Below are 23335 nucleotides of genomic sequence, written 5' to 3' on the forward strand. Positions count from 1 at the left end.
GGTGCATTAGAACTTTTAAAAGGAATTTACAAAATGTTCTAAGATGAATAAAATCACTCTGTCTTCCTATTAAAGAAAGAACCAGACAGGAAGAGAGGAGGTCCTGGGAAGAGGGAGGTCATGCACATGTCCCTGCCTCCTCCTTCCTCCCTGCTCTTTCTGGAATAATCCACCAACCACAGCAGCCAGGCTGCTGGGGCAGAAGGTGCATCCACCACTTTCTCAAAGATCTTGGGGCTGAGACTGATAACAGAGGAAACAAATAAACAAACAAACAAAAGTGTAAGGTTTTTTCCCCTTTAACATCCTGCAGGAGCCAAGGCACCAGCAACAAAGACCAAGATTTCCTTGTGGGGGCTCAGCGGTCAGAAGCTGATGAAGGATTTCAGGAGTCCCATCTGTGCAAACGTGGGCAATTCTTTTCAGTGAGAAAAGGGTGGTTTGCTTAAGAACCAAAAGAAAATAAAGCTAGACTCCTGTATCACATTATATGCAAAAGGAAATCCCAGATGTTCTGGACATTTAAATTTTTTTTAGCTTGCAGGATCTTAGTTCCCCAACCAGGGACTGAACCCGGGCCCTCAGCAGTGAAAGCGCAGAGTCCTAACCACTGGACTATGAGGGAATTCCCTAAATATTTTAAAAAATCTATAAAATATTAGAAAAAATTTTAGAATAGTGTTTGTACAATGTTGGAGTGGGTAAAAACTTTCCTAAGCAAGCCAGGAAATCTAGATGCAAAGGAAAAGAGAGACAGTAGACTTCTTCAAAGTGAAAAAAAATCAGATGACAGAGAGAAGAGACAACAGTAACAGAGTCTAGACCAGTGGTTCTCGACCAGGGGTGATTTTTGCCCCACTCCTCCAAGGGACATGTGGCAATATCTGGAGACATTTTTGGTTGTGAAGGGGCAGGGCTTGGGGATACTTCTAAGCATCCTATAATACACAGGGCAGACCTCCCACAACAAGGAATTATCTGGTCCCAAATGTCAGTAGTGCTGAGGCTAAGAACAACTGCTCTAGAAAATGAGAGTTTAGGAAAAACATATTAGCAACTCAAGTGACAGACAAGGTGAAAAAAGCAAAGTCGAACAACTCAATTCATAAATGGGCACATAAACTGGCTATTCAACAGAAGAGGAAGATCAAAGGACAACAGGCTCACAAGAAGATGGTCAATCTCATAGGAGGCTGAGTCTGGAAAGCGCAAATCAAAGCTGCAGTAACATACCACTACTCACTCATCAGCCTGGGACCCCCCACAAAAATTAAATTAGTAGTAACAAACTAGGCTGGTGAAGGCCTGGGGAAAGAATGTGCTCATATGCTGCTTGTGAGAAATGTAAATCTCAACAAGCTTTGGGGATTGCCATTTAGTGATTATCTGCTAAAATTTCAAGTAAACACACCCTTCTAACCCAGAAATTCCAATTTTGGGAATCCATGCTACACAGCTTAAAAGCACCCACACATTAAAAACAACAGCAGCAACGAAGACCCAATGCAGCCAAAAATAAACAAACAAATAAATAAATATATATTTTTAAAAATCTTATTAAAAAACAACAACCTGGCAGCAATCTAAGTGTCAATGAGTAGGGAAGAGCTGAATCACACACGTGTTTGACTATTGTGTATCTAATAAAAACATGAGCTAGGACTTCCCTGGTGGTGCAGTGGTTAAGAATCCGTCTGCCAATGTGGGGGACATGGTTTTGAGACCTGGTCCAGGAAGATTCCACATGCTGCGAAGCAACTAAGCCCGTGCACCACAACTACTGAGCCTGAGCTCTAGAGCCCGCAAGCCACAACTACTGAGCCTGTGTTCCACAACTACTGAAGCCCACATGCCTAGAGCCTGTGTTCTGCAACGAGAAGCCACTGAAATGAGAAGCCCGTGCACTGCAACAAACAGTAGCCCCTGCTCGCCACAACTAGGGAAAAGCCTGGGTGCGGCAACAAGGACCCAATGCAGCCAAAAATAAATAAATAAATAAATAAATAAATAAATTTATTTCAAACAAAAAAACATGAGCTAGATCTCTATCTACAGACCTGAAGGACTCTATATCATGCAGTAACAGAGAAAAAGCAAACTGCAGGGTAATGTGTATCATACGATCACATATTTTGTAAAGACAAAAATGCAAAAAACCTTTACCTATGTGTCTGTGTAAGCACTGAGAAGGGAGGAATGACACACAGGCCCTGGGTACCTCAGAGGGATGGGAATGGCTGAGGGAGGAACCATAACGCCTCTAGACAGTTATGCATCTCCTCACTTCTTGAGCATGGGATTAAAAACAATATACGAGTTTTAAAAAGGACCAACGGAAAAATAACAATACAAAGAAGGAAAATAACAATACAAAGAAGGAAAAAGATCAAAGCATTCTGGATAACAGCACATGTTTTATGGCTCCTAGAAGAACAGAAGGAAAAGTAGGTTTCCTTTGGAAGTGGCCGGATGGCTTACGGGTCCTCAGACCTTGGCCACACCTAGGCCCCAACTAGACCCAGAAGAAGCCTGGGTGGGGGCTTCCTAATTCAGTGAGAGCAGCTGGGGGAAGGATCCCAAAGTGCCCACTACTCAGAGCCCGGCCTGGGCCACCTAGAAGGATGTTTCTCATAACTGAGGCCAATTTGAAAATAATCGTTTGTTTGAATGATCTGGTTAAATATCAATACCTCTGACTTCTTTTCAGTTAGTTGGGAGAGATACGAAATTCTCTTAAGAGGATGGAGACCATATTTCCATTACTCTATCTGCTCACTCACAGCATGGTAAGCACTCAAAAGACTGTCCAGGGATCTTGCTTTGAAGGACCAGATTCTGCACAGTACGATCCTGCTTGTGACCTGGTGAAGCGCCCTGAAGTAAAGGTCACATGGGCATGAAAGCTTCAGCTGGGTGGGGGCAGCCCGCAATGAACTCTCCCACTAGCTAGCGAATGGTGGCACTGTCACCAGATACTCCTGCTTATGAAGCAGGCCGAGGAGAGGCTTCTGATGGTTAACAGCTTAGCTGAGGGGCGATACCATGACACAGGCCAAAGCCTTCCTACTTGCCCTCGGACTTTTCACTGCCTGGCCCTGGGGAGTATAGTTACGAGACACCTTTGTGAGTGCCTACAGGTTAAGTGCTTGCGGGCAGATGGTAGTAAAGGAGACCCGGTCACCACCCTACTAAGAGAACCTTATACTAGAGTAGAATATATAAGCGCCCAATTCAAATTCAAAGTGAACACTTAGGGCCCTAAATTACATGTGACCTTTGAGGTCTTGTTTGCTGGGCAGTGGTTACGCTCATGCGTCAGATCAGGCAGCTCTAGGTTCGAATCTGCACTCCATCACTCCCTTGTGGTTACTTAACCTCTTTGAACCTGTTTCCTCATCTGTAATCCACAGCCTGGTTGTGAGGATGTGACACACTTAAAGCACTCAGCACAGACCAGGCACTTTAGCGCCTAAGGATGGGTAATTGTCACTATTGCTACCACCATCACGACGATCGATCAGAACAACGACCCCATATTACACACGGCTTGGTTCCAGGCTGCGGGCACCTGGCAGCCTGACCTGTTTATTTGTGGGGTGGGGAGGGAAGATGGGCTTGGACGTGCCCTTACTCTCGGTAGGGAGCAGGTGGCACAGGGAGGGTGGAGAGGTCCCGGCTGAGGGCTGTGCAGGGGCGGGGTCGAGAGGGATGTGAGGTGGGGACCAGGTGACAGGCAGGTGAGGATCGAACCCACCTGGTGTCCAGGCCTGCCCCCCCCCCCTGGGCCCCACGTACCCACAGCGCGATGCCCAGGACCAACAGGAAGTACAAAACTATCACCGGGACGTCCAGGGCACTACTGGCGGTGAAGACCGGAGCACTCCAGGCGAAGCCATACCACAGGAAGTCCATGGGAGCGCGCCCGGGCAGGCGAGCGCCGCGGGCTTCCGGGAAGCTGCAACGGTCTCCTTGGGGCTCCAGGGGCGCGGCCGCGGGGAACCCTGGGAACAGCCCCGGGGCAGCCTGGGAACTCCGGGCAGGCCTCGCGCGGTCCAGTACCCGCCTTCGCGGGGTCGCTGCACAAAGGCTGCCTCATCACCGCCAGTCCCGGCACAACGCCGTCCTTTTGGCGGTCGGAATCGCTTTGCCCTGGACGGAGAGCTGGTCGCGGGGTCTGGGTCGAGGCTACCGGGGCAGCATCAGTACCCGTGTCTTTACGAACGAACCACGTGAAACCTGAGGCGGGAGAAACCAGCAATACCCCTCCAGTCTTCATTTGTCGTTTCGAAATTTTGTGCATTGTGGGTTTGGGGCGTTGATTTGGATTTATTAAACTATTGCATTCTAATATTATGTATCCCGAGTCCTGAGTTTCCTTGGTGCCCTCTCCCCTTAAATTTTGCGCCAAGGAAAGTGCCTCGCTTGCCTCACCCTAATCATGGCCCTGGTTGGACCAACTGGTTCCAGAGGCTCCTCAGTTTTCTGCACTTTGATCTTTCATAGGTGATGTGCGAATTTTCAGTCTGGGCCAAGCCTTACTCTCCTTGGTGTGCTTCTCTGCTGAGTTGTTAGAAATCTTGGTCAATAACACTAGTAACAATAATAATAGATAACAGTTATATAGCTCTTGCTAGGTGCCAGACCTACTTCTTTTTTTTTTTTTTACTTTCCAAACTTGTTTGTTTATTGATATTGTTGAACTTTACAACAGTGTCATAAAATTCTATAAACAGAGCCTTCAGATAAACAAAAACTAATCTAAATATATTAACCAGGGATTTCTCTGGTGGTCCAGTGGTTAAGAATCCGCCTTCCAATGCAGGGGACGCAGGTTTGATCCCTGGTCAGGGAACTAAGATCCCACATGCCGCAGGGCAACTAAGCCTGCGCGCCTCAACTACTGAGCCTGTGTGCCTCAACTAGAGGGCCTGCGTGCGGCAAACTACAGAGCCCACACACTCTGGAGCCTGCGCACCACAACTAGAGAGAAGCCCACGTACTGCAATGAAGAGCCCACGTGCCACAACTAAGACCTGACACAGCCAGGCAAAAAAACCTTAAAAAAAAAATTAACCAGGTTAAAGAAGGCAAGAAATCCAGTGATAAACACATTAAATAATAATATGCTAATGGTGTCTAATTTACCCACTATCGGTTCTTTACATTGTCACAAAAACAGTAAACATCAGTTTGAAGTTTGGTGAATGGACTTGATTCCTGATTTATATTAAGATGCGATATACCCTTTGCATGTATATGTACTTTGTATGTATTAACCCATTTGATTCTCCTAATAAGCAGTCAGTCTGACCACAAGGCAGGAGGCTTGCAGCTGGTCAGAAGTCTATGTTCTCAGCCTCCTGAGCAGAATTCTGTGTCCTACTTTAGTTCAGTGCTGTTCAAAAGAAATATAATGTGAATCACTGATGTTATTTTTTTTCTACCTTCATTGAGATATGATTGACAAAAGTTTTCTACTTAAGGTGTACAGTGTAATGTTTGATACAGGTATACGTTGTGAAATAATTACTATAATCAAGCTAATTGAATATCAGTCACCTCAGTTGCCATTTTTTTGTGTGTGTAGTGAGAACGCTTGAGATCCCTCTTAGCAAATTTCAAGTATACAATACGTTATTATTGACTATAGTCACCATGCTGCACATTAAGTCTCTGGAACTTATAACTGAAATTTGTACCCTTTGATCAGTATCTCCCCTTTTCCTCCACACCTTTGCTCCTGATAACCACCCTTGTACTCTCTGTTACTAGGAGGGTATTCGTTTGTTCATTTTGTTTTTTTAAGATTTCACATGTAAGTGAGATCACGCAGTATTTGTCTTTCTGTGTCTGGTTTATTTCACTAAGCATAATGTCCTCCAAGTTCATCCGTGTTTTTGTAAATGGCAGAATTTCACATTTTTGCATCCATTCATCTGTCCATGGACACTTAGGCTGTTTCCATAGCTTGGCTACTGTACATAATGCTGTAATAAACAAGAGGGTATAGATATCATGTTGAGATAGTGATTTTATTTTCTTTGGATATATCCCCAGAAGTGGGACTACTGGATCATAGGTTAGTTCCATTTTTAATGTTTTGAGGAAACTCCATGCTGTTTTCCATAGTGGCTGCAACAATTTACATTCCAATCAACAGTGTACTGGTATTCCCCTTTCTCCACATATTTGCTGACACTTGTTATCTTTTGACTTTTTTGTTAATAGCCATCCTAACAGGTGTGTGGTGGTATCTCATTGTGATTTTGATTTACATTTTCTTGGTGATTAGTGATGTTGAGCATCTTTTCACATCCCTGTTGACCATCTGTATGTCTTCTTTGGAAAAATGTCTTTTTAGGACCTTTGCCTAATATTTAATTGGGTTGGGTTTTTTTGCTATTGAGTTGTATGAGTTCCTTATACATTTTGGATATTAACCCCTTATCAGATATATGGTTTGCAAATATTTTCTCCCATTCTGTAGGTTGCTTTTTCATCTTGTTGATTGTTTCATTTGCTGTAAAAATTAATTTTCCAGTAGCCACATTAAAAAAGTAAACAGGTGGAATTAATTTAAATAATAAATTTATTTTATTAATAGTTAAGCCAATATGTCCAATAAGCCAAAATATTAACATTATAATATACAATCAATGTAAAAACTGTTGGGATATTTTATATTCTTTTTTTCCACATTAAGTCTTTGAAATCTGGTGTATATTTTGCAGCACATCTCAATTTACATGCTAACTTTTCATTAGAAATACTTGACTTGTCTTTAGATTTAATAAAATTCACAGCTGAAAAAAATAGATTCACCTACTAAGTTGTTCTAAATATACTTGAAAGTTTTCCAATAGCTGAATAGAGTACCAAAATTTAATTTTCCCTTAAGTCAATGATAAAACTAGCTCATCTTTTTAGAAGAATTGATCTGACTTTGAAGCAAAAGACTATCAGTTTCGAAATTATGTCTTTCCAAGTTAAGTAATTCACTAACTCTTGTTGTTGACTCAATATTATTAACATCGAATTCAGAGGCATGGCATAATTCGAAAGCATTTCTAAACTGATCCATATCACAAAGCAGTCTTCAAATTTTTCTTGGATTTTTTTGCCACCAATTACATAACATGGCCAGTTAAAATTAAAATCTTTGACACACTGACTCATGTTAGGAGAGTTGTAAAATTATTATTATTGACTTGTATTATGAAGTTTTGATTTCAACATAAATTCTTATACTTGGATAGCTAGGTTACAAATAAGCTTTTCCTTTCTTTTGACCATTCAAATTTTGCTCATTCTTATACGGTATGTATTAGTGAGAAATATAAGTACAGACTGACATTTTTGGGTCTTTGATTATTGAATATTCAAGAAACATTCCTTTTGTTTAAAGAAAATCTTTAATTGCAGCTGACATTACAGTAATTCTTTGTAAAAGTTCCCATACTTGGCCAGTGAGCATTGGCAAAAGCACGTCGTTAAATTCATCACCTATTTCTTTCAACAGTTCCATAACATGGTGATGATTTGTATTATTTGCACATATACACTGAGTGATTTAAACAATTGTACCCATCCATGATGCTTTACATAAAGTCTGCTATAAAAACTAAGCACAAAATTTTATATGTATCACAAAATTGAATAAAGCAAGGGAAACTCCATTAAATCTGGAGTTTTAACCTGAACATAGGTAGAACAGTGTCTGTCATGATATCAATAAAAAAACTATTTTTTTCCATATTTAGCTGAAATTCTTCTTTGATAAATGTCAAAGGTTTAAAAGATCTATGCCACAAGTTCAATCTTTTAGGTCACTAATTGGCAACATTTCTTCATAGGTTTGGATGTCCTTTGATACAAAAAGTATTCAAAATATTAACTGGGTAGGGTCTCACATGACTCAAATAAAGCTAAAGAGAGGTACTTGTGAATTGTCAAATTTCAAATCCATTAATCTTTGGTATGGGTGGAAAGACCTTGTATTCTATGGGTAATTGTTTTGAGGCTTAATTTAAAAATCTTTCACTTTTGTAAAATATAGCATTTATAGCATTTTCCTCATAATTTTCTAACAAATTTCCACAACTGAAAAATTCCTTTTGTCATCTTTCCATCTAAGTTGTTTTTCTTTTTAGTGTAAGAATCCAAGCTGTTTTAAAGCTGGCCAAAGTTACAAACTCAAATTCTGTTAAAAATCATTACAATTTGTTTTGGACATTTATTTCTGATTCCAGGGAACTAATTTTATAATTTTTTCTTAACCACTGAGAGCGAACATTTTTTAATATCAAATTCACTATGTAGTTGTTAAAAATTTGTCTTAATATTGTTCACTTTATTATCTTTATTTTTTACACACCCAACAAATAGGTCTACCATACCATGATGCATAAACATTATGTCCTTTAGATGAATTGATTCCTTTGTTGTTATGAAATGACCCCTTTTGTACCTGGCAATATTCTTTGCTCTGAAGTCAATTTTTATTTTATTTATTTAATAAATTTATTTATTTTATTTTTGGCTGCGTTGGGTCTTCGTTGCTGCGTGTGGGCTTTTCTCTGGTTTCAGGGAGCTGGGGCTACTCTTCATTGGGGTGTGCAGGCTTCTCACTGTGGTGGCTTCTCTTGTTGTGGAGCACAGGCTCTAGGAGCGCTGGCTTCAGTAGTTGTAGCACGCAGGCTCAGTAGTTGTGGCTCACAGGCTCTAGAGTGCAGGCTCGGTAGTTGTTGCGCGTGGGCTTAGTTGCTCCACAGCATGTGGGATCGTCCTGGACAAGGGCTCAAACCCGTGTCCCCTGCATTGGCAGGAGATTCTTAACTATTGTGCCACCAGGGAAGCCCCAATTTTTATGTTCATATAACTACTTCAGCTTTCTTTTGTTTAGTGTTAGCATGGTATACCGTTTTCTATCATTTTATTTTTAACCTATTTGTACAGTTTTATTTAAAGTATATAGATTTCTTGTAGCTAGTATATAGTTGGGTCCTGCTTTTATTTAATCACATAATCTTGACTTTTAATTAGCACGTTTAGACTACTTACATTTAATGTGAATATTAGTGTGGTGGTGTTTCAATATATCATCATGCTCTTTGTTTTATATTTTCTTTTTTTGGTCCTTTTTTGTATTAATTGACGTGTGTGTGTGTGTGTGTGTGTGTGTGCGCGCCTGTGTGCGTGTATGTATGTGATTTCATTTCATCTCCTTCACTGGCTTATTAACTATGTTTTGTGTTATTTCGGTGGTTGCTTTAGGGCTTATAGTATACATCTTCAACGTAACCCAGCATACCTTCAAGTGATATTATTCCACATCACATACAATATAAGACCTTTACAGTAATATACTTCCATCTCTCCCCTCCTAGCCTTTGCAATATTGTTGTCATATATTGTTATAAATTTTACATTTTAATTTATAAATGTATTATTTCTTTTTTAAACAACTTATCATACTTTAAAGAGATTTAAATAATTTTAAAAGTCTTTATATTTACCCGTATCATTACCATTTCTAGCTAATGGTAATGTTCCAGACACAAATCCCTTGTCGGACATATGATTTGGAAATATTTTTCCCATTTGGTGAGTTGTCTTTTAATTCTCCTGATGGTGCCTTTGAAGCACACAAGTTTTAAATTTTGATGAAGTCCCATTCATTTATTTTTTTTCTTTTGTTGTTTGTGCTTTTGGTGTCCTATCTAAGAAACCATTGCTGAATCTAAGGTTACAAAGATTTACTTATATTTTTTGGGGTTTTTTTTTGGTCTGAGCCGCATGGCTTGTGCAATCTTAGTTCCCCAACCAGGGAGTGAACCCCAGGCCACAGCAGTGAAAGCCCTGAATCCTAACAACTAGGCCACCAGGGAACTCCCATATTTTTTTTTTTTTTTAAGAGTTATAGTTTTAGCTCTTACATCTAGACTCTTGACATATTTTGAATTAATTTTCTATATGGTGTGAGGTAGGGGGTCTGACTTAATTCTTTTGCATGTGGATATACAGTTTTCCCACCACCATTTGTTGAAAAGACTATTTTTCCCCATTGTATGGGCTTGGCTCCCTTATAAAAAATCAACTGACCATAGAAATACAGGTTTATTTCTGGACTCTACTGTGTTCCATTGATTTGTACATCTATCCCTCTGTCAAAACCCCATTGTCTTGATTATGGTTGCTTTGTAGTAAGTTTTAAAACAGGGAACTTTGAGTGCTTCAACTTTGGTTTTTATTTCCCAAGATTGTTTTGGCTACTCTGGGTCCTTTGAGGTTCCATATTATTTTTAGGATCAGCTTGCTAATTTTGCAGAGAAGCCAGCTGGGATTCCTATAAGGATTGGGTTGAATCTGTAGACCACTTTGGGGAGTATTCTCATTTTATCAGTATTAAGTCTTCCAATCCATGAACAGAAGATATATCTCCATTTATTTAGATCTTCTTTAATTTCTTTCCACAGTGTTAGCCATTTTCAGAATACAAGTCTTACACTACATTTGTTAAATTTATTTCTAAGTATTCTACTCCTTTTGATGTTATTGTAAATGGTATTTTTTTTTAGTCTCATTTTTGGATAGTTCATTGCTAGTGTATAGAAATACAATTGAATTTTCTCCCCAGCTTTATTGAGATATAAGTGACAAATTAAAATTATATATATTTAAGGTACACAATATGGTGTTTTGATATACATATACATTGTGAAATGATTACCACAATCAAGCCAATTAATCTATCCATCTCCTCACATACTTATACATTTTTGTAATAAGAACATTTAAGATCTGTTCTCTTAGCAAATTTCAAGTATACAATGCAGTATTACTAACTACAGCCATCATTCTATATATTAGATCACCAGAACTCATTCATCCTGAATAACTGAAACTTTGTACCCATTTGTGTCCTCACAAATGATTTTTGTATATTGATCTTGGATCCTGCAACCTTGCTGAACGTGTTCATTAGCTCTAGTCGTGTTTTTGTTTATTCCTTAGAATTTTCTATGTATAAGGTCACATCATCTTCCCTTTCAATCTGGATGCCTTTTTTTTTTTTTTTTTTTTTGCTGTATGCAGGCCTCTCACTGTTGTGGCCTCTCCCGTTGTGGAGCACAGGCTCCGGACGCGCAGGCTCAGCAGCCATGGCTCACGGGCCCAGCCGCTCCGCAGCACGTGGGATCTTCCCGGACCGGGGCACGAACCCGTGTCCCCTGCATCGGCAGGCGGACTCTCAACCACTGCGCCACCTGGGAAGCCCTCTGGATGCCTTTTATTTCTTTTTGTGGCCTGATTGCCCTTGCCAGAACCTCTCTTCCTGACCATAGCCATCTGATAAGCTTCATTAATTGCAGCTGATTACGCTATCATCTCAACAATGTCCTGGGGCATCAGTTGCTCCACAGGCTGGTCCAATTAAATCTGGGCTCTTTTGCAGGGACTGTTTTTGAGGTCAGTGTTTGAGATTTGTTCTAATCCCTTCTTAGTTGTCCCTCTTCCTGATTCTCTCTGGGAAATTAGTGGCCTGTGATACAGCTTATATCTAAAGACACTACCAGTCTCCTTTTAATTGTTTTTCACCACAAGCTCAATAGTTTTGAATTTTCTCACAGCCTGTTGCAAATAAAGTTAGCTCATTTATGGAAGGGCTTAGAGCACTTTATTTTGTCCCACCTCTCTCCCTGGAAAAAATCTCTGAGCCACAGCTCTGGGTGTCTTCTCTCTGAATGACAACCCTGTTTTAGGATCTGGCAGTCATCAGGGCACCTTTGATATTCTTGGCTTACTTCTTCCAGCATGGAATCCCCACTTTACAAATGAGCTGGGCGAGGCTCATAGGTGTCCCAGTGTTTTCAGTGTGCTGCCTCCAAGGCAGAGCCTCTGTGTCACAAACCATACTCACCTGGAATTTAGCCACTGCAACAGGTAGCTGGGGTGTGGGAGGGGGGGATGAAAAATGCTGAAGACTGCTCCTCTCAGGAAGATGCCATCTTGACCTGGAGCTGGGTGGGGAGGGTGCCATGTGTTCTTTCTGTATCTACATGGAGTAGAGGTGCCTTCATAGTGGGCTGGGATGGGGAAGGAAGGAAACAGGTCATGGGTGAAATGCTATCAGACTCTCACTGCTCTTGCCAAGTTTTTTTTTTGTTTGTTTTTTGTTTTTTTGCGGTATGCGGGCCTCTCACTGTCCTGGCCTCTCCCGTTGCGGAGCACAGGCTCCGGACGCGCAGGCTCAGCGGCCATGGCTCACGGGCCCAGCCGCTCCGCGGCACGTGGGATCCTTCCGGACTGGGGCACGAACCCGTGTCCCCCGCATCAGCAGGCGGACTCTCAACCACTGCACCACCAGGGAAGTCCTCTTGCCAAGTTTTAATAGACTTCTTGAATAAATATTTCATTTTTTTCTATGCCCTTAGACTCATTTCCAGAGACACTGAATTTATAGAGACTTTAAATATATATAAATAATATATTATTTCTTAAAATTTATACATATAAATTTAAAATATGTATAAATAAGAGACATAAATAAATGTATGTATATATTATTATAAATATGTAACTATAAACATATAGTTATGCATTATGTAAATATATAATTATAAACATAAATAAATTTATATATTATAAACATGTAACTATAAACATAAATATATTTTTATATTATAAATATGTAATTCTAAATATATAAATAAATACATTTAAATATTATAATAAATATATAAGTTACAAAATAACTTTCACCACTTCTGCTGGGGGCGGGTCTATGGAGCTCTTCCTCTTGCTGTTCCAGAAGTGGGACTGTCCCCCTCCCAAACTGGATTTTGAAACTCTAGAAGTGGACACACAGCAGATGCTTACAGAACTCACTGCAGGAAGACTTGAGGAGAGATGCCCCTAGTGAGTCAAACCTACCTTCTTTTTTACTTAATTTTTTTTTTTGGCCTGGTCACACATTAGTTCATAGACTAAAACTCCTGTTACTTTGAATTCTAACTTTCTGAGCCCTTTGGGGTAAAGAGCACTGGTAACCTCAGGCCACCTCCCATCCCCATCTCCCACTTCTCTCTGGAAGGTGTCTTCATCTTGGTTTTCACTTTCAGATCAGTGACAGCAGCTGTTTGGAAATGACCTGTTTCTTGGCCACCTTTTGTTGCTGTATTGTGTCAATCAGGGTCGAGTCAGGACACAAACCACACCAGTTATTTGAAGCAGAAATGTTTACTATAAGAGTAGATAACTCGGGACTTCCCTGGTGGCACAGTGGTTAAGAATCCGCCTGTCAATGCAGGGGACACGGGTTCGAGCCTGGGTCCGGGAAGATCTCAGTTGCAGCGGAGCAACTAAGCCCGAGCACCACGACTACTGAGCCTGAGCTCTAGAGCCCACAAGCCACAACTACTGAAGACCGTGCACCTACCTAGAGTCTGTGTTCCTCAACAAGAGAAGTCACCGCAATGAGAAGCCCCCGCTCGCCACAACTAGAGAAAGTCTGCGTGCAGCAACGAAGACCCAACTCAGCCAAAAGAAAAGAAAAAAGAGTAGATAACTCATGAAAAGGGTAACAGAGGACTGAGAGGCTCACTCATGTCCTACCTGCTGCCTCTAGGCAGAGGGAGGCTGGACAGTGAAGGGAAGGGACTCACACAGGCTGAGACTCAGACCTTTCCCAAGACGGTGTGACTTTGCAGCGATGTGCAGCCTGCCAGAGGCAAAGCCACGTGCCACAGGACGTGGCCAGAGGTGGGCCTTGGAAGTCCCACCACTGTGGAGGGCACTGGGGGGGGTGCTGCCCAGGTCTGCAGGGTCAGCCCCCCCCTGGGTGGGGAGACTTGGTCTGAGGACACAACAGGAGCTGGTCTGCAGGAATGGCAGCTGGGGATTTCTGTTTGAATTAATAAACTTTCCCCCCATTGCCCCTCCAGGGATCTGGAAAATGGAGGCCTGGGCTAAACAGAAGCTTTCTAGAAGAATACACTATTGCAGGGATTCAAAGACAAACCTCTGGTGGTCAAAAATCTGTGGGGTATTGCGGTGGATTAGCGTAATGGTTTTGCTATTGTTACGGAACCAGATTTTTTTGTTGTTGTTTTTTGTTTTCCCAAAGTGCAGCAGGCCAAAACGCTTAAACAACCAGAGGTTTGCAGCAAAGAGAGGGTCTATCCTTAAGGCAGCCAATGAGGAGACCAGAGAACACTCTCAAATCTGCCTCCCTGAAAGCAAGGAGCTGGGTGTTTACAGGATGGAGAATCAAGCAGCAGGGCAGTGCGGTCTGAGGCGTGGTGGGGGGAAATGATTGGAAAAAGGAGCAGGGACTGTGGTTCTGCGCGGGTGTAACTAACTCCCGGCCTCTGCACGCTCACAGCACGATCTGGGGGCGGACTTTTCACGGAGCGGACCCTCGCGCACGCCCAGTGGGAGGGTCAGGGGTGTCCCATCCAGTCTTAGCCAGCTCAGCTCCAACTAGATGCAGCTGACTCTGAGTTTCTAGAAAACAACCAGGGCAGATATTTTATCTTTTGGGCTACGTGCTTGGAGGACATGCAAGTCTTAAAATGGCCTTGATTAGTGACAGCAGGTGGAATGGATTTGACTAATCATGACCCACAGTTTCACTATCTCAGGGGCTGCCCTCATTCCCCACCTATCCTACCGTGGGTGGGGGCATAGGTGCTGAGATCTGGGACATACTTAGGCTAAACAGTCGGTCAGGGTTGCTGAGCAGACCCGGGGCCATCCTCACACCAATCACTGGCTCCTGTGCTCAGTAAAAGGGAAGGAAAGCGGGAAAACAGGGCGGAAGTTTCTGGCCGCTGTGGCCTTGCGCGTTCCTCCAGCACCCTCTGCTGTCAGAGCCAGGCATTGCAACCGCTGGCCAAACCTCGGCGTCCGGATCTCACCCTCTCCCCAAAATGAGGGACACCTGCTCCCAGGAGTCATTGTATCCACAGTCAACTGTGTTAATTCTTCTTGAAACTCAGTCACAGTTCCACTTAATATTCTGCGGACCTCCAACAACTCCTACATAAAGTAGTACTGAGAAGAAAAGAAAACGTGTTTGATAAATACAAATACACACAATAAGGAGCAAAGAAAAAAAGACGCAAAGTCACCGCCGTTCTCCCTTTTTTCATCGGTCATGAATAGGGTTGCCAGGTAAGATACAGGATGCCCGGACAGTGAATAATTTTTTCGTATAAGTATGCTTCAAATATTGCGGGGTACATACTTATACTGAAACTATTATTCGTTGTTTTTCTGAAATTCAAACCTAATCTACCTTCGTTTTTACAAGTTTTGAGCGGCAGCCCCTGCAGCCTGGATCGGATTGGGCGGTCTCTGGCGCTCTCTAGCGTTGAAAGGTCTCAGCCTGGTGTTTTGGGGTAGCTGGCAGGTCTTTTATTTGTGATGTGTGACCAGGTGAGTATGATCCTCCTTTACAAGGAAGCACGTTTGGAGCTTATTAGCTGAGAGGCAGAGCAATCAGCCTGCATCGTGCCCACAGGCAACCATTTATCCTGGGGAAAATGTCAGGAAGATATCACCTAGACCTGGAGCTGGGTGGGGAGGGTGCCCTGTGTTATTTCTGCACCTGCTTGGAGTGGAGGTGCCGTCGTGCTGGGCTGGGAAGGGGGAGGAAACAGGTCATAGGTGAAATGTTACAGACTCTCACTGCTCTTGCCAAGTTTTAGTAGACTTTCTTGAATAAATATTACATTTTTTTGTATGCCCTTAGGTCTGTTTCCAGAGACTTTAAATATATAGAAAGAGACTTTAATGATATTTAAAGACTTTAAATATTTATATGTAAAGACTATGTGGGCTTCCTTGGTGGCGCAGTGGTTAAGAATCTGCCTGTCAATTCAGGGGACACGGGTTTGAGCCCTGGTCCGGGAAGATCCCACATCTTAGCTGACGCAGAGCAGCTAAGCCCATGTGTCACACTACTGAGCCTGTGCTCTAGATCCTGAGAGCCACGACTACTGAAGCCCGCGCGCCTAGAGCCTGTGCTCCACAGCAAGAGAAGCCACCGCAATGAGAAGCCCACGCACCGCAACAGAGTAGCCCCCACTCTCAGCAACCAGAGAAAACCCGCGTGCAGCAGCGAAGACTCAATGCAGCCAAAAATTAAATAAATGAATAAATAATTTATAAAAAGACTATATTATTTCTTAAAATATATACATAAATTTAAAATTATGTATTATTTAAAATACATAAATTTAAATTTAAAATTATGTATTATTAAAATACATAATTTAAAATTAATATATAAAACAAATATGTGCATATATTATAAACACACAATTATAAACATATATTTATATATTATCATAAATACATAATTATAACAAACATATAATAAATATAATTATAAATATATATCTAAACATAGATATATTGTATATTATAAATACATAATTATAAACATATAAATAAATACATTTAAATGTTATTATAAATACAGAAATTTAAAAAATAATTTTCACCCTTTGGCTGGGATATGGGTCTGTGGAACTCTCCCCCCTCCCGAACTGGCTTTTGAAATGACTGGGAAAGAAATGAAATGTATAAGAATTGGGAAGATAGCATCAAAACTGTCATTCTTCACAGGTGATAAGTTTAAGTATGTAGCAATTCCCACAGAATGTAGATAAATTAACAGAATCTATAAAAAATTGTAGCAAATTTAGCAGGTCCAATTTCAAATATAGAAACTTACTGTATCTCTATATAACAGCAAATGAATAGAGAATAACATTTAAGAAGGATACATTTTACAATTGCATTAAAAATATCAGTTTATAGAGAACAGCCTTGTGGTTGCCAAGGGGGAGGGTGAGTAGGGGAGGGAGGAAATGGGAGTTTGGGATTAGCAGAGGCAAACTAGTATATATAGGATGGATAAACAGCAAGGTCCTACTGTACAGCACAGAGAACTATATTCAATATCCTGTGACAAACCATAATGGAAAAGAATAAGAAAAAGTATATGTATGTACTGAGTCACTTTGCTGTACAGAAGAAATTAACACAATGTTCTAAATCAACTACACTTCAATAAAATCTCAAAAAACTTTATATAAGTTTACTAGGGATGAATCTAAAGACATGCCCAAGTCATTTGTTTATGGGGAAAATTCTACATACAACTTCACTGAGAATTATTAAAACCTGTTAATGGGGGAGAGAGAGAGAGAGAGAGAGAGAGAGAGAGAGAGAGAGAGAGAGAGAGAGAGGATATTCATGGATTGAAAGATTCAATGCGGTAAAGATGCCAGTTTCCCCCAAATTGATTGCTAAATTCCCCCAGAACTGGTTCAAGGTGCAGAATTCCTGTACCTTTTTTAGGCAGCAGAAGCCAAAGAGCCGATTCTAATTAAGAGACGCTCAGATCCTCTTGACAGAGAGGAGCGCTCTCCTTCGTCCTGGCCACCTGGGCAGTTTCAAGGTCATGGCCAGAAGGACTTGGTTCCCTGCGTCGCCCACCCAGAATTCTCCCTCTCTGTCTGAAGAGGTGACCTGGGTGGGGGTCTCCTCATGGGCACACCCGTCCCAGCTTCAGCCCAGAGAGTAGGGACAGGGAGGGGATCCCTGTGCCCTGCAGGTGTCGCCCCGCCCCGCCTCCTCTAACCTGGGCCCTCCTGCCGCCCCCTCCTCGGCCCCCAGGGGTCGCTGTCCCCTCGTTGGTAGCACAGGGGGACCCACAGCGGCCACCCAGAGGAAGGGGCCCCAGATGGAGGGGCTCAGGGACCTGCGAGTGACTCCCGAGGACCTCGCCCAGGTTCTCACTTAACCCCATGGGGGAGGTGCACCGCTGGGGACAACGTCCAGGGGCCACAATCCAAGCAGGGGCACAGATGCAGGACCAGGCTTGGCTGTCCCCGGGGCTGTGAGTCCGGCTGCCACAGGTCGCAGACGCTGTGTTCCCACAGCTCCAGGTGGGCGTGTGCCCTCCAGGAGTGCTGACCGCGCACCAGGGATGCACAGGGCTCCCTGGGCCGTGTCTGTGAGGGGAGGATCGAACTGCCCAATGTCCATCCGTGCAGACTGGCCGGCATCTGCCGTGTCCACACGCTGAGCCATCTGGCTCCCCCTGCTTGACTGGTTGGATCCCAGTCCCAGAGATGTATGTGCAGGAAGTTAGAAGGAGCAGGTATGGCGGCATGATATTGTCCAGGTACCTTTGAAAACGTGGACAAATTTTAAGGTGCTCAGCCTGCTCTGCAAGCACCCGAGGGCCCTGCCCCCTCCCCTGTCCCCTTCCTTGGATCAGGCCACACTGACCTCCTTGTTGTTCCTGCAACAGACATATCTGACCTCAGGGCCTTCGCACTTGCTCTCCCTTCTGCCAGGACCACTCCTCCCCAGGCACCTCCTGGGGGTCCCCTCCTTCATTCAGGGATGGCCTCTCCTGACCATACCCCTAAACCAACCGCTGTCACCCCAACCCCTTCCTTTCCTAAAGAGCTTGTCACACCTCATATTATAGTAAATACAATGTGTTTGTCTGGCCTGCCTCACCCACTGGGACTTTGCTCCAGGACTTGTTCTCTCAGGCCCCTGCTGCGTCTGCAGGGCCCAAGGCAGCGCTGGGCTTTGGAGCTGATCAGGGGCTACAAGTGGAGTGGATGGTGCTTGTTTCTTCTGGGGAATGAGGGACAACGGGCCTGGGGGACAAGGGGACCCGGCATGACCAGTTTCCTTCTCTTGGGAGAAGATCAAAGCTAGTGGACCGCAGGTTAGCGTTTCTTGTTTCTGTGTGGTGCATGTGGCACGTCTGTGTCAGTGTTCTTGGCATTTTGGGGTTTCTGTGAAGTCCAGCCCCCTCCCCTTGCGACACCCCATCCCATCAGCACCGAGGAGGCCCGTCTTGGGGACTCTCTGGTCTGGAGATTCCTCTCCCCATGGTGCCTCTCCCCTCCTGGGGGTCCGTGCACCTGTGCACGTGAGGGGGGTGGGAGTACAAGACCCCCAGCTCTGCTGCCCCAGAGAGTCCAGCCTCTGGGCTCTGGCAGGGCCTTGGGAGCTGGAATGAGCTGGAATCTGGGTTGGGGGCCAGGGCTCCACCGCTTACCTGCTGTGTGACCTTGCCCAGGTAACATCCCCCACCCTGTGAAAGGAGAGAACGATCTTCCCAGATGTGTGCATCCGGGATTTCTAATGAACCATCCTGGGTCTTTGCAGGTGTGATTGCGACCTTTCAGAGAAATGACAACAGTGGCCAATAGAGGGTACTGTCAGCCGGAGCCTCTGTGTGCGCACCTGTGTGAGCGTGTGTGCATGTGTGTGTGCGTGTGTGCGTATGTGTGCACACCTGTGTGTGGGGGTGTGCATGTGTGTGTATGCCTATGTTGGGGTGGCACGGTATGGGGGCACGAGTATGTGACCAGGAATGCAGCCCGGACACCTCCATGTGGCCCATGAGCACAGTCAGGTGACAATGGTGACATCCCTGTGTGGGTGACACCATCCATGCGATGCGTGGTGACGGCCTGGCTGGGATCCCAAACTCGGCCGTCCTGCCCCCAGGTCAGCTCCCCACAGGCCCAGCTCCAGGCCCCAGCCGTGGACTGAGGCCCCCGGGCTGGGGGAGAGCCGGGCTGGGGCCTGGCCCGTCAGAAGGGACCCTGGTCTGGGGACTCAGTCTGCTCCCTGAGGCCTGGAAGGCCTCTCTTCTCTGACACTGCGTACCCACCCATTCATGATAAATAAGCACTGGATACCATGCCTGCGGCCCCCTCATGTGCTGTCTGCTCAGGGTGGGACCGAGACTCACCTACGGGGATGTCACACAGGGGCTGCCTCTGAGCCTGGATGGTGACTGGGGGTGCGGGTGGGACCCCAAAGGCCCAGAGGAAGAAGACAGGCACTAGGCCTGCAGGAGCCAAGCCAGGCCGGGGCCCATTGATCAGAGAGGAGCCTGGTTGGGAGGCCTGGCCGGGAGAGTGCTGGCCCTGTGGCCTTGACTGCAGAACCTGAGGGCTCCTCAGCTCACAATGGCCAATGCTGAGTGTTGGGGTGCAGGTCGCAGGGCTGGAGCCTGGCTGAGCAGAGGGGGCCCCTCAGGGCCAAGGGCGTGTGAACATCATGGGTATGGCGGGGGAGAGTGCTGGGCCTTGAGTCCAGCAGCTGGGCTCACAGTGTGACCCGGGCAAATCCTTTGACCCCTGTGGGCCCGGTTTCTCCTGTGAAAGCTGAGTGGGTGGGCCCCAATCTCTAAGACCCCTTCCAGGTTCCCCAGTAACCCTTGCCCCCCTCTGGCTCCTGGGGCAGCTGGGCTGGGCAGCCAGGACCCCCAATTGGCCCGACACCCCAGACTCTTGAGGTCAGGGCCAGGGAGATGGGGAATCAGGCCCTGCTGTTGAAGACGCTGGGGCTGGGGACCTCCCCTCCAACGCTCCCCCATCAAGGGCAAACTGGGGGTCTCTGGCCTCAGAAGCTGAGGGACCAGACGTTATCTGGGGCAGAGGGGCCAGGCCCCTTCCTTTGGCTCTGACTGTGGAGACCACCGACAGGGCCTTCCCACAGCTCCACCTGTGCAGCCTCTACAGACCCCAGCCCACAGCCCCCAACTCCCAGCATTCACACACTCCCCCCCAACAAACCCAAGAGCAGCGGGGGGTCTGAGCTCACAGCCCTGTGCCTTCTCTTCTCACCGGGGGCTCCGTGCTGCCAGGGAGACACGCAGGGCAACCGTGGTTGGAGGGGAGGGGTCCGAAGACTCCCTGAGAAGGGGGCTTCTGGCTGGTTCAGGCCAGCTTGTGGTGGGTGCTCTGAAGAGCTGGGAAGAGGCCTTGGGGCCCCTGTCTGCCCCCCGCCTCAGAGCAGAGCAGGGGTTGGGTGGGACAAGTGCGGGGGCAGTGTCCTCAGGCCCCTCTCTGTCCACGCCTGTGCCATCCCTTCCCTAGTATCCAGGGGTCCTCCCGGGCTTTGAGGGGTGGGGGGCAATGTGTGCTGCCTTTCTGGAAGTCGTTCTGGAATGAACTCTCAAAGCCTTAGACGGGCATGACCTTTGATCCCTGTGGGGAGGGTCAACCCGAAGTCAGTGGTGGGATCCCTGCCCAGGGATGGAGGCCGGGGCGTTGGCTGCATCGTGTGAGGGACAGTAGTGCCCGGAGGGACCCACTGAGTGTCATGAGAGCCACAGGTTCACAAGCTTGATGCACGCCCAGGTTACCACACATGCGTGGGTGTGCTGTTCAGTGACGGAAGGAAAATATCTACCCATCCATCTCCTCTCCTCTCTGTCATCTATGTATCTATCTATCATCTTTCATCTATGTATCTATATATCTATCATCTGTCTATCCATCATGTATCTATCATCTATCAGTGATCTGTTGTCTGGGTGGAATGTGAGGTCCAGTCTGGAAGGACACACACCAGGTACAACCAACGTGATCTTCAGGCTGTGCTGGAAACTTCCCATCTCTATACCTTTTTCCCCATTTTACTTGTAAAGAATCTTTGTATATCTTTTTATAATCGGGAAAAAATTAAGCTGTCTCCATTTTTGAAAACAAGACAAGTAAAAACAATGCATTGGACAATGACAGGCCCTGGAGAACCCCTCCCTCCCACCTCAGTGTTGGTGGTCCTACTCCGGGGCCAGCCGGTCACACAGCTGGGTGGGGGCCCTTCCATGTCCACAGTGAAAGCAGTGCTGGGCAGTGTGGGTGGTATCAGACGCAGTGTTGAGAGAAAGAAGACGCACACAGTCTAACTTTTAAAGAAAATTTTATTTTATTTTGGAGTATAGTTGATTAACAATGTTGTGATAGTTTCAGGTGTACAGAAAAGTGATTCAATTATACATATACAGGTGTCTATTCTTTTTCAAATTCATTTCCCATTCAGGTTTGTCACAGAATACTGAACAGAGTTCCCTGACACACACTCTAACTTAATCTATGTGAAGTTCAAAAACAGGCGAAGTTGAAAGTGGTTGGTTTAAGGGCAAACACAGAGGACCTAAAACTATAAGGAAAAGTAAAGAGATGATGAAATCAGGGTTCCTGAGGTTGTGGCCACATTCTGAGCCTGTGAAGTTAATTAATGGGAAATTCACATCACAGAGAATCCACCATTTTGAAATGCACATTCACAATGTTGTGCAACTATCACCACTATTGCTTTTACTTTTTAAACTTTACAGATACATTTTATTTATTTATGTTGTGGTTTTTACAGTTTACAATTAAAATAGGATTAAAATAGAAGGAAATCCATCAAAATATTAGTGGCGGCCCTTTGGGTGAAATGCATGGGGTGCATTTTTTTCTCCTGTTTGTTTTTCTGTAGTCTTCACGTTGTTTACAGCGAGCAGTTATTATTTTAAAACCAAAGACCAAGACCAGTAAACTCTATTTTAAGAGGAACTCAGAAAACAAACAAGGTGATCCTGCCTGATGCTGAGCTGACACCTGTGTCCTTGCAGCTCATCTACATCCTGTTGCCTCCAGCTGGGCCTGGAGTTTTGGGGCCGCAGAGGCACCTGCACCTCTCTGCCAGGATGGCCCTGAGACAGGACACAGATCTGTCCCAGGCTCAGCAGTTCCCTCCCTGGATTATCCGCTGCAGGTCACACTTGTGTTTGATAAACTCTATTTCCCTCTGTTTGGGCCTCTCGCTGGGTTGATTTTCATCAGCACAAGATCATGAACTGTAAGTCCCCTGGGGCAGTGGATGAGATGTTTTGCCACCAGCCACTACCTCTTTCTCCCTCAACTTTAATTTATTGTTAAAGTCCCCTTATAACAAACTTGAGAGACAAATTTAAAAAGAAAGTTGAAATTCCTCACAATCCTACTGCGCAATCCAAATGGTGACCCCTGCGGTCCTCCTGCCATCCCCCCATCCTGGGGGCTTCTGCCTGGTACACGCTGCTACCAGGTGGCAGTAACCCTATCTCAGGCCCTGTGTTCCAAGGCAGGCCCCCGCCGCTGGGTAAGGAGGGTATCACGCTGGACTGAATGCCTGTGTACTTGGCTTTCCTCTGACCCACCGAGTGCTCTTGTGGTGGCTTAGAGTCTCTTTTTCCTTAATGAGGGTCTTGGATTAGATCAGTGTGGTTAGTCCTCCACGGGCCATGGCCTCTTTTCTGCACAAAGCCCTGGACCTGGGCTTCCCTGGTGGCGCAGTGGTTGAGAGTCTGCCTGCTCATGCAGGGGACGCGGGTTCGTGCCCCGGTCCGGGAAGATCCCACATGCCGTGGAGCGGCTGGGCCCGTGAGCCATGGCCGCTGAGCCTGCGCGTCTGGAGCCTGTGCTCCGCGACGGGAGAGGCCACAGCAGTGAGAGGCCCTCGTACCGCAAAA

General features: G+C 45.2%; 1 protein-coding gene across 1 annotated transcript in view; it reads right to left on the minus strand.

Moving 5' to 3' along the window:
* Positions 1-23335, minus strand: part of LOC103083836 (sodium/glucose cotransporter 1-like) — a 108056-nt gene that overhangs the window by 64235 nt on the left and 20486 nt on the right. The window contains 4 exon segments of the mRNA XM_082930902.1: positions 3632-3683; positions 3796-4001; positions 4060-4149; positions 19796-19894. Coding sequence (XP_082787028.1) covers positions 3632-3683; positions 3796-4001; positions 4060-4149; positions 19796-19894 — 447 coding nt within the window.

Source organism: Lipotes vexillifer, unplaced genomic scaffold, assembly GCF_000442215.2.
Source record: "Lipotes vexillifer unplaced genomic scaffold, Lipotes_vexillifer_v1.1 scaffold1783, whole genome shotgun sequence".
Taxonomy (NCBI): Eukaryota; Metazoa; Chordata; class Mammalia; order Artiodactyla; family Lipotidae; genus Lipotes; species Lipotes vexillifer.